Source organism: Cynara cardunculus, assembly GCF_001531365.2.
Source record: "Cynara cardunculus var. scolymus isolate 2C chromosome LG 15, CcrdV1, whole genome shotgun sequence".
Lineage (NCBI taxonomy): Eukaryota > Viridiplantae > Streptophyta > Magnoliopsida > Asterales > Asteraceae > Cynara > Cynara cardunculus.
In genome coordinates this window covers 15296884-15309101 of record NC_037542.1, presented here as the reverse complement: position 1 = coordinate 15309101, position 12218 = coordinate 15296884, and the positions used below count along the sequence as shown (strand labels likewise).

The following is a 12218-nucleotide window of genomic DNA, read 5'->3' as shown; positions in this document are numbered from 1 at the left end:
AAAGAATCACTAGATCAATTCTCTTCTAAAACATAATTCATGAGTTGTTTTTGTATTAAAACTAATCAAGAGCCTAAATCCCATTTTCCACTCCTATTCTCACACGATACTTGATCAATAATATTATTGGTAAAAATATTGAGCTAAACGGCTAAAGCCTCCATGCGTGGGCTTAACGAATTAAGCCATCAATTCAATATTAAGTCAAAATCAAACAATAAATACCGCTTATAATTCCATCAAACTTATTAAACCGACACCATAACACATTACACAAAAATGGTACCATAAAAGAATCTATACCTTAGAAAAAGTTTTATATCAACACGTAATAAACTTACTACATCTGCTCGTGACTATTATTACTATTTCTCAGTCACGTTGGAATCAAAATCAGCCAAATATATATATATATATATATATATATATATATATATATAAGAGAATTATTCAAATGTAAAATTGAAATGGAATTGAAAGAATAAAGAAGCTTCTGTCTATATCCATTGAAATCTCTCTCAAAATTACCAGAACCCCTTTCTTTGTCTCTTGTTTCGTCTCATCTCTTCTCTTCTCTTTCACTTCAATCTTGAGTAGGCCTGCCTCCAACCCACCACCACTCTTTTTTTATTCATAAACTCATCTATCTTTTCTCTCCCATAACCCTCTGTTTTCCAAGATTTCTTGAATTAACCTCATTATCTATCATCCATCCCAATACTCTCAAATCCAACGAATTTTCTCATGTTTTCCATCTTCAAATCGGCATTCCTCAATCCCCATAAACGATTTTCTCTTATTCCTAAACAGATTTGATGGCTTAATACAGAGCCTGAACCAGACTCAGTATTCAGTAAGCTTTTTCGATTATCCTCTGAAGAATCAATCAGTTACAGACATCCCATATCGCCAGGTGAAAATTCTTTATGTTCTTGAGTTTCTGCTTGTGTTTTCGTTTCTTTTTACCAATTGTTCGAATATATGAAGATGGAAGTACGAGTTCGAGTGTGTGTGAATTGTGGATAAGTACTTATGCGCCATTAATCCCATTATCAGAGGTTTTGAAAATCCAGATAACCTAAACCGTCATTGCTAACTTGGCTTGTACTTTGTGCAATACGGGTTGTACTTTCTCTAATGTAAATTTAAAAATCATAATATATATATATAATTGTATTTTTACTAAATGTTAATTTAATATTTAGTTTTTGTAAATTATTGCCAGACAAAACAAGATAAACAATTGCTCAAATTATACTGACATGTTTTTAATAATCTATAAAACAAATTACATACGTGTTTTTTTTTTCAAAATTATGATTTGGATGATGTTTTTTATTTGTTAATTTATTTATTTATTTGAAATTATTATCATTACAAGTCAATAATTAACTTTTGAGAATTCATTAATAAGATTTTCAAACGTTACACCTAACAAAGTTGGAATCTAAAAACAATTCTTGATATAATTACGATATGTTAGTTTTTTTAACATAGATGATGTCATAAATCATGACAAAAAGATAATCGAACCAAATGCTTCTAATTGTTTAAGGTTAAACTTCATCATATTAAAAGCATGTTTTTTGTTTTGTTATGTTTTGTTTTATAGCGTGTAAAACAAATAAATTAATTAATATTAACAAAAACTAGGTTTAATTTATTGAACTTGATTAAAAGTTAAAAAGTAAAAAACGATCAGATCCGCACAAAAATTGAAGTAGATATCTTTCATTTTCTCATATCAGTAAGCAGTCCACACCTACACCCATAGTGACCCCTCAATGTCACCATCCCTCTTGTGTCCCATGTAAATCCAACATCTATATGCATATACTATATAATTTAGAGATTTTTTTTTACCAAATCGGATAAGTGAGAGTCACGACTTTTATTATAGTTAATGTTTACCGGGTAAATTGTTGTATATGATGTCGTTTTGTTGACTATAACCTTATGCGGTAAGTGATAGATCTAATTTTACCGTTAAACACTTAACCCTAAACCCAATCTATAGGAAATGCAATTATTTCTTGGTATTTGGAAGTTTGTAATAATTGAAAACCAACTTCATGTTAAAATTATATAAATAATAAATCTGAAATGAAAATAACGTACGGTATTTATTAAGCTCTTAATTCAAAATTTTGAATCATGATGATTACTGATTGTCTGTATGATACTTTATAAATAAAGTAAACCTTGCTTTATAATAATGCATTTATTTTAATAATCATCGTATTAATTCTTTTTATTAATAATAATAAATTATAATAAAACAAGAAAGATGGTGTATATGTATATGTATATAAAATATTTTTTTTCCTTCGAATTAAATAATTTTTTAATCGTGTGATTGGAAAAAAAATGTGTTGGTTTTGGATTATAAATATGAAATGAAATGATGGCCATAACGTAATTATATAATTCGTTTGCAGAACACAGAGAGACCTCCGTGGCCAATAATTGAAGTTGCCAGCTTCAATGGGACACTCATCTTTCACTGAAATGACCAGACTGCCCTCTCAGAATCTCTAAAATGTCAAAACACACCTCTCCACCTGTCGCATCTGTTTCCCGCCAAATTACAACTGTATCCTTCTTTTTCCTCTCCTTCGTCGGCTTCTTTTTCCGGCCAACGCTCTGTTCTTCTTCGGCTGCTGAAGTCCGAGCGCTGCTTGATTTCAAAAAACAGCTCAAAGACCCTTTCCATTACTTGGATTCATGGAAGACCGCAGGCTCCCCGTGTCGATTTTATGGGGTTTTGTGCGACGATGTAACGGGTCGGGTGGTGGAGATTTCATTGAATTACAAATCGCTCTCCGGCAAGATTTCACCGGCTATTTCGACGCTTGAGAGCCTCAGATCTCTGGTGATGCCTTCGAATTTTATCGTCGGTGAGCTCCCGGCCGCGATCGCCAATTGCAGCGACCTCAGGGTTTTGAATGTGACCGCAAATAACATGACCGGTGTTTTACCGGATCTTTCGAAGCTCACAAAACTGGAGGTTCTGGATCTTTCCGATAACTATTTCAAGGGAGATTTCCCGACATGGGTCGGAAATTTGACGGGTTTATCAGCACTTGGTCTTGCCGATAATAATTTCGACGCGGGTGGTATACCAGAAAGTATTGGGAATTTGAAGAACTTAACATGGCTTGATCTGGGAGGTTGCCAATTGACAGGAGAAATTTCGAAATCTATATTTGATCTGAAAGAACTGAGAACATTAGATCTTTCCAACAACAACATTTCCGGCGACTTTCCGGTAGGAATCACCAAGCTGCGAAACCTCTGGAAAATAGAGCTTTTCGCGAACCAGTTAACTGGAACAATCCCACCGGAGTTGACAGAGCTAAACCTCTTGCAAGAATTTGACATTTCCGCTAACCAGATGCATGGCGAACTGCCTACCGGAATCGGGAATATGAAAAATTTGACGGTTTTTCAATGCTACATGAATCATTTCTCCGGCGTACTTCCTCCAGGATTCGGAGACATGCTAAACCTGAAGGGTTTCTCCATTTACCGGAATAATTTCTTGGGAACATTGCCTGAAAATTTTGCAAAGTTTGCTCCTCTGGTTGACATTGACGTATCGGAGAACAAATTCTCTGGCGAGTTTCCAAAGTTCTTGTGTGGCTCTGGCAAACTGGAGAAGTTGTTAGCTCTTGGAAATGAATTTTCCGGCGAATTCCCGGAAAATTACGCCGAATGCAAATCTTTAATAAGGTTAAGAGTCAGTCTGAATCAATTTTCTGGAAAAGTCCCAGATGGGTTATGGGCTTTGCCATCTATAGATTTTATAGATCTGAGCGATAACAATTTCAGTGGAGAAATTTCTTCGTCCATTGGAATTTCCACCAAATTGACTCAACTGTTACTGTATGATAATGACTTTTCCGGCGAGATCCCGTCAGAAATCGGGAAACTGAGTCAACTTGAGAAGCTCGATTTGTCGAACAACAAGTTTTCCGGCAGAATCCCATCTGAAATTCAGAATGTGATGCAGTTATCGTACTTGCATCTCGAAAACAACTTATTTTCTGGTTCAATTCCGCCCGAACTGGGGGAATGTGACAAGCTAGTGGACTTAAATCTTGGCCGGAATTTCCTGACGGGAAAAATTCCCGACAGGTTGGCTGATATTTCGTCGCTAAATGCTCTGAACTTGTCACGAAATCTCTTGACAGGTGAAATTCCCGACAATCTCAAACGTTTAAAATTGAGCTTGATTGATCTTTCGATTAATCGTTTGTCCGGAAGAATTCCGTCTGATCTTTTAAGTATGGGAGGAGACGATGCTTTTGCCGGAAACGAAGGACTCTGCGTCAACGAAAATTCCGGGAGGAAAGTAAATTTGGAACTGGACGTTTGTGATGGTAAACAGCGTCATCGCGAAATCAACAAAAGCAAGCTACTTATGTTTTGTGTCATATTGGTCAGTTTGATCGCGGTGTTAGGAGGGTTGATGTACGCAATTTACAAAAACTTTAAGATGCGTCGAGGAAAAGCCGACAACAAACATGGTTTTGACGACGAGAAAGGGACGGAAAATCCGAAGTGGAAACTCGAAAATTTCCATCAAATCGAATTCGATGCCGATGAACTATGCGATTTGGAGGAAGGAAACTTGATTGGAGTTGGAGGTACTGGAAAAGTGTATCGGGTGGAGTTGAAAAAGTCAGGGTTAACGGTTGCGGTGAAGCAGATCGGGAAGGGGGTCCAGGTGCAAGTCATGACAGCAGAAACCGGAATCCTCGGGAAGATCAGGCATCGGAACATACTGAAACTTTATGCTTGTTTGATGAAAGGGGGTTCTAGCTATTTGGTTTTCGAGCATATGGTTAACGGGAATCTGTACGAGGCGTTAAGCCGAGTGGTGAAGAATGGGGATCCCGAGTTGGATTGGTTTCAAAGGTACAAGATCGCTTTCGGGGCTGCAAAAGGAATCGCTTATTTGCACCATGATTGTACTCCGGCTATTTTACATCGAGATATCAAATCTAGCAACATTTTGCTCGATAAAGACTTTGAGCCGAAGATCGCTGATTTTGGGGTGGCGAGACTCGCTGACGACGGCTGTTTAGGGTCGGACTCCAACTGTTTTGTAGGCACCCATGGTTACATTGCTCCCGGTGAGTTTCATGTGATTCTAAACGCATTCATTCACGGGTGTGGTTTTCAAGAAAAATGGGATCCACATCCAAAAACAACACAAGCAAAAACATGTTTTTTTACCCTTCAAAATTGAGCTTATGTGGCCAATAAGCTGCTTTTTGAAATAAGCACCATTGTTAGCGATGTAAACTGATGATTTTTTTGTTTTGTAGAGTTGGCATACACACTGAAAGTGACGGAAAAGAGCGATGTGTATAGTTTCGGGGTGGTGTTATTGGAATTGGTGACGGGAAGAAGAGCGATAGAGGAGGGATATGGCGAAGGGAAGGACATCGTGTATTGGGCTTTGTCTAACCTTAAGGATCGTGAAAACATCCTTCAACTACTTGATCCCATGTTAATCTCGGAGGACGAGAGTGGTGATTTAGCCGATGACATGATGAAGGTTTTGCAAATCGGTTTGGTTTGTACCACAAAACTACCGAATCTGAGGCCGAGCATGAGGGAGGTTGTGAAGATGCTTACGGATGCTGAACCTTGCAACGGTTTGAGATGGAGAGATGATCGTGATAAGATGGGAAAGGTTTTGTTCTAATGCCATATATTAGTTAAACGAACGAACTTGTGATGAAGACTTGTTTATAAATGCATGTATTCTATGCTTTTGTTTTTCAATCCGCTTTACGATTTCTAGTTTACGATCGGTTATGTGTGTATGTTGTGTAAAACTGTTATATGATTTGTAATGTAATCAAGAAATTTAGACATATAATTGTTTATTGGAGTTAGTTGCACGATACAACTAGTTTCATGAATTTAACGAGATTCACAGCTTATTCGATCAGTTATACATGATTTTTTGATAGTGAAATTAATGATATAGAAAATACTTATTTAGTAAACTTGTAGGGGAGTTTAATTTAAGTAGAAAACAAATTTTTTCCAAACCTGTCTTTACCAATTATAAAAGACGTGTCTTATATGTATGAAAAAACTCTTTCAAGTAAAAAATTTCTGAATTTATATAGACAGGTTATTTTACGTATATAAGTTTATCCATACAAGAATTAATTAAAAAACAAAGCAAACAATCCCTAGGTTTGCTTTCAAAAACAATTGGCTGGTGTATTTTGTAATTAAGGGGCCGTTTACCAAACGCTTACTCGGGTAAGTAAACACCAAGACATATTACCTTACCGGATGAATATGGTAAGTATCAAGAATCTTACCCGGTAAGAACGAGACAAGGACCAAGAGTCTTACCCGGTAAGAACGGGCGATGACTCTTACCATGGTAAGAGCTTACAGGGTAAATTGTTGCATACGATATTATCTTAGTGAATTAAAATCTTACCCGGTAAGTAAATGATAATTTTAAACTTTACCGATAAACATTTACCGAGTAAGTGTTTGGTAAACCACACTAACCAAAAAAAAAAGGTGGTATGGTGTCCCAATAGTTTATGAATTTGAAACAGATTCAACCAAATTTTGAACACGTGCAAACTTATAGACGCCATGCAAACATTGGTATCAAAGACAACTAATAATCTTTCGAATCTAATAATTTTATTCATGATAAATATGATAATAAAAAATTATTTATAATGTATTATAATATAAGGGAAAAACGGTGATGGATTCAAAATTTGTACATAGTAGAGGCATCTTTAAGGTAGATTAATGACCTGCAAAATTATTTTCACTGTTTTGATGGATTTTTAAAATTTTCAATTGATTCGAGCGACTTTTAAGTTTTTTTAATTAATTTTGAGAGACTTTTTTGGTTGTGACTTGGCGACACTTCTAGAAATTTATTATTTTTTAAAGTGTATCACAGTGATAATGTTCACAATGTATCATAACGTGTTTTTGTTGTTTTGTAAAGTGTATCGCAATATGAATTTTTGTTATTTTTGTTGCTTTAGAAAAAGTATCACAATGTGTATTTTTGTTATTTTTATATGTATATATAGATATCACAATGAATATCGTTTGTATATATGTTTTTTAAGTATTACAATATGTATGTTGTGTTCACATAAAGTTTCGTCGAAATAAGATTTGCTGGAATAAGATTTTTTGGAATAAAGTTCGCCGGAGAGAGGAGAGAGAAAAGATGAGATTTTTAAAATCTCAAAAATACCCTTAATTAATATTTTAAGTTAAAATTATCATAATTATTAATTTTATAATTTAACCTTTAATTATGATGAGATTGTATCTCAAAGTTATTACAAATTACTGAGTTCTCCTTTGAATAAGCCCCCATACACACACATACATAAATATGTATGTGTGTCCGCTTCTTTATTTATGGTTTAAAAAAGACAGGTTCGATAATACCAATACATATTCTAGGGGTCTAATTTGGTGTTGAGTTAATGAGTTTTAGTTAACAAAACATGTATAACATAAGAGGCCTTAATGTGTAGATTTTGTCTCTCACTTGAACATCCGTCTACCTTTTACCGTTAAGTATGAGGAAAAATGACCATACTACCGTTTTGTTTGTTTTAGCATTTTATTAACAAACCATTTTAAACAAGGACAAAAAAAAAATCAAATCTTGTACACCTAAAAAACCAAATCTCCTAAATTTGTTTTTTTTTTTCCCAAATCAAGTTGAATATTCACATGTGATTCACGAAATATTTATCATCTAACTAGGCAGAAACCCTTGGTTGAAGATGCATATATGAATGTACATTCGTTTTAAATACCTTAAATAATCATTTGATATGCAAATTCACATGTACATCTTTATTATCAAAGATCGTGAGTCTTTCCTTCTTTTAACATTTTAAGGTGGATGATTCAACTAAAACTCACTTGTGATTCATGTCTTACAGATTGAATATGTGTTATCAGTAAAAGTATGCAGATTCATATGTTCAGTCTCAATATAATGCACATGCTTATTATTAAGACAAATAATTGAGACATGGAATGATGGTGTTAAGTTGGCATCATGCATACATGACAATATGTCTTCACCATTTGAGGACCTTCATTATCATCATACATAACATGTTATATCTAAGTAGAGGCAATATATTTCATTTTATACTATATTTTATTATGTACACTTACCAAACAATCACATTTTGTTTTATATTATATTATAAGAATCTTTTAATCATTCTGACAACTTAATCATCATTCATCAAATTATTCACCAACTGCTAAACAACTTTACTTTCCAAATCCAACAGGATGAGTACTTTAGACCATGTCAACGATGAAAAAAGAAATGGCTTTGAATTTCATTGAGTGTCAAATAAATATTAAGTCTTGAAACTCCTTGTAAGTCGTTGGTGTTAATCTTTTTCAGGATCATTGAGGATTTTCCTATTTGTTATCTTTGAGTATTCATGGGATTAAGTCAAAGCGTGTACAAACTTATCCGATCACACTCGGTTACCGAAAAGGATGAATCAATTTTATTTTTATTATAACAAAATTCATTACAAGTTTTACTTTCGATGAGGCCGATTTCACTACAAAAAATGAGGAGTATCAGCGACGGAAAATTCCGTCGTTGATTCGTCACTAAAGGCATAATCCGTCGTTGATCGTCCATTGATCAAAAGCTCGTAGGTAATGCTATCAACAACGGAAGTTAGTGATGGATCAGCCACGAATAGTATTTGCGACGGAAATGTTTCAACGACGGATTAGTGATGAGCATTTTTAACGACGGAGTAACGAGGGAAACTTTTCAGTGACGGATAAGCCAAAAACCATTTCTCTCGCTAATCCATCCCTATTAGCTAGGGATCTACGAGGGAAACCTTTCAGCGACGGATAAGCCAAAAACCATTTATCTCGCTAATCCGTCCCTGATCAGCTAGGGATCTGCGAGGGAAATAGTTTTTTGCCTATCCCTCATTGGTCAGCGACGTATCACCGAGGGAATCGGTTTTTGGTCTTTCCGTCACTAATTAGCGAGAGATCTGGGAGAGATAGGCCAAAAACCATTTCCCTTGCAGATCTCTTGCTGATCAGCAACGGATTAGCTAGAGAACTAGTTTTTCGCCTATCCATCGCTGATCAGCGAGGGATTGGCCAAAAACCACTTCCCTCGCAGATCGTTCACTGAAAAATCATTTCTCTCGCACATTCCTCGATGATCAGCGATAGATAGGCCAAAAACCAATTCCCTTTCTAATTCGTCACTGATCTGTGAGGAAAATGGTTTTTGGCCTATCCGTCATTGATCCGTTATTGAATTGCGACAGATTTTTTACGTCGTTAATTACTGTCGTTGATACTCTGTTTTCTAACAGTGTTTATGTCAAAGTGCATCTTCAAATTCAATGTAACAACTCTATATTTTTCCACCCTTTACTGCACGAAGAGAAAAGCACTTTGATTATTTCATGGTTTTGGAAACACGAGATTTTGACTTAGGAGCTGTTTGTTTACCTCTTAATATCTCATTTAAGAGGCAGCCTCTGAATCGCTAAGAGATGAACCTTGTTTGGCAAAAAAATTTTTGTCTCTTAATGGTTATAAAATCCTCTGAATGGTTTTGGATCATGGACCTCCCTTAACCATTCAACACCCTAATTACATTATAAACAATTACTGAACAATTATATTTCATTTTTGCACTATATCATGAGAACTTCTTAATCATTCTGCACTAAACCATTCAGCAATTGTCAAACAACCCTTTAATTTTTTTTTTAAATACGAATATTAAGACAAGATGTTAATACAATTTAATAATACATATAAAAAATTTCAGTTTTTATAATATTCTTATTTTACTCTTATAAACAATAAAAATGGAAACTTCAATGATTTTTGGAAACTCGCATTACCGTCATCATATGAATAGATTCATTACGTTTTAAAAGTCCACAAATTTATCTAATTTAAAAAAAAAAATCCAAATTATCTTTAGACATAAGTAGTTGTGTTGTTTTAATATTTGATGTTAGATTTGATTATTTTCCCTTATTAACATGGATATCTAACCTGTTATGTGAACCGATTAATCCCAGGACGACTACCTGTTTTGAGGGTAGCCTAGAGTCACCGCATTTGAACCTCTGTGGCCACAAGAGGATTTTCATTCCTTCTTGGATTTGAACCTAGACCTCCAGGCACTTTTGACTTTTAGAGGTCAAACTCAAATAAATCAGTCATCACCCTTATGGTTAGACAATTAGTCATCACCCTTGTGGTTAGATGGTTAGATGTAGGGGTGCTCATGGGTTGGGTTGATCGGGTTGAACACATTTGAACAACCCAACCCAATGCTTGCGGTTTGGAAAAATCTTAACCTAACCCAACCCAACCCGTACGGGTTGGTCGGGTTGATATTTTGGTATATTAAAATATTCTTCTAACCTTAAATATGTTATTTCTATACTTATAATTTCTTTTTCATCATCAACCATTTGATACAACTTATCCATATTTCTTACGTATATCATATTCAGTTAATTTTCTCAATTCATATATACATGCTCACAGTTACCGAACATATATATGAATGAGTTATATAGAGATATGAATAGATTGAAAATATGTGTATATGAAAAGCATACATGATAGGGTAATTGTCTAATGTATATATTAATATAAATTCAACAATCATATTAAATTCAAGAAATAAAAGAATATCGGGTTCATCGGGATGGATTGAGTTCAAATAATAGTAACCCAATACCTACGGTTTGAAACTTTTACAACTCGATTAGACATCGTGTTGCTTTGGATTTGGTTATTTCGCGTTGGGTTGGATTAATCGGGTTTTTGAGCACCCCTAGTTAGATGTGATACTTGCGGCATATGTCTTTATGCAATTATTGGTTTTATTTATATTGTAATATGATATTTAAATTAAAAAGAATATCTTTGACATTCGAAATTAAAACAGGTAAAAGTAATAGAAAATAACGTCTGCATTTTGTTTAATCTTAAAAACATTAATACAAACTTTCTCAAATAATATGCTTAAAGTTGACAAAATAATTTCAGTATTCTTACTCAAATTATATGAAAGCTTTGCATATTACATATTACATATTACGTACTCTATCGATATTAAAAGCTAGAAAAAAGCATTATCGAAACGCCCAATCGACCCATGTTTTTTGCATTGATAATAGCGATGAATCTGTTCTCGTTCCCATTCATGCTAAAAAAACAACCCACAATAATAAATCTATATTTAACCTCATTTTTATTAATAATTAAGTAACAAATGAATTCAATGAAGCACCTTAGAAGGCAGCAATGGAGAGAGCTTGCAAGCTTTGATCGTAGTTTGCAAAGGGCATCGACTGTTCGACATCAGGCAACATCTCTTGCACTAATCGGATGATTTGCTCCCATCTTCTTGTATTGCCACCAAGCACGCGTTCACGCTCATCTCTATCTTGAAAAGCAATTATCTGATTTAACCGAAAAATAAAAAGCCTCGAATCATGTACGACGGTCATGATAAGGTGTTTAAAAGGTCTCAAACTCAATACTAGTTTTAGAATGAATGGGCATGCCAAGGTTGCCAAAAATGGTGCACCATGAAGCTTAGAAAGCCCTAGAAGAGCCACCAAGTGCAACCCCATCACCTCTTTCTTTGGAGATGGTCACAAGAGAAAGAGAAAGAGAAAATGGTTAGATTCTAGTAATAGGGAGTGTGGGTTATATATACATATAAGAAGTGAACCATCAGATTGTAATACCCGGGTACAATACCTGGCCTCAGTCTCAAATGCGGTTTGAGTCTACCAAGGATCCAAAGACCCGTTTTAGCGGGGAACCTGGCTCATCCGACCTGGTCAGGGCAAATGACCATCCCAAAAAGGTATTGGTATTTTTGAAAGGACAAAGAAGATGGTATTTATTTAAATTTAGGACATAGAAGATGGTATGGGATGAGGTTAATAATGGAGACGATATTGGAGTTAAAAGACAATGGAAACGAGAGTACGGATAATGTTGTTTATGGACATGATTACGACCCTTCATTTCACTCGCTTTGGGCCCTACCTCTTTCCCTTTCGTACAAGCCACATTTTCATTTTGGAAGCAATTATGTGTACGCTTTATATATATATATATACTAGAAGCGTACTCGC

At 34.9% G+C, this 12218-nt stretch overlaps 1 protein-coding gene and 1 long non-coding RNA gene across 2 annotated transcripts; one reads left to right on the top strand and one right to left on the bottom strand.

The window, feature by feature from the left end:
• The first annotated feature begins 655 nt into the window (after positions 1-655).
• Positions 656-5887, top strand: LOC112527695 (receptor protein-tyrosine kinase CEPR2). Its single transcript, XM_025138461.1, has 3 exons — positions 656-913; positions 2439-5138; positions 5334-5887. Exons 2-3 carry the CDS (start codon positions 2540-2542, stop codon positions 5714-5716), a joined length of 2982 nt encoding a protein of 993 aa, XP_024994229.1. The 5' UTR covers positions 656-913; positions 2439-2539; the 3' UTR covers positions 5717-5887.
• A 5222-nt stretch (positions 5888-11109) lies between these two features.
• Positions 11110-11950, bottom strand: LOC112528693. Its single transcript, XR_003070831.1, has 2 exons — positions 11836-11950; positions 11110-11531 (listed from the first exon to the last, which is right to left on the bottom strand). It is a non-coding gene; the product is annotated as an uncharacterized LOC112528693 (long non-coding RNA).
• Positions 11951-12218: the final 268 nt, after the last annotated feature.

Coding starts and splice junctions, on each gene's coding strand:
- LOC112527695 (XM_025138461.1), top strand. CDS start 2,540: ATGTCAAAACACACCTCTCCACCTGTCGCATCTGTTTCCCGCCAAATT. Junction 5,139..5,333: donor CCATGGTTACATTGCTCCCG/GTGAGTTTCATG, acceptor TTTGTTTTGTAG/AGTTGGCATACACACTGAAA.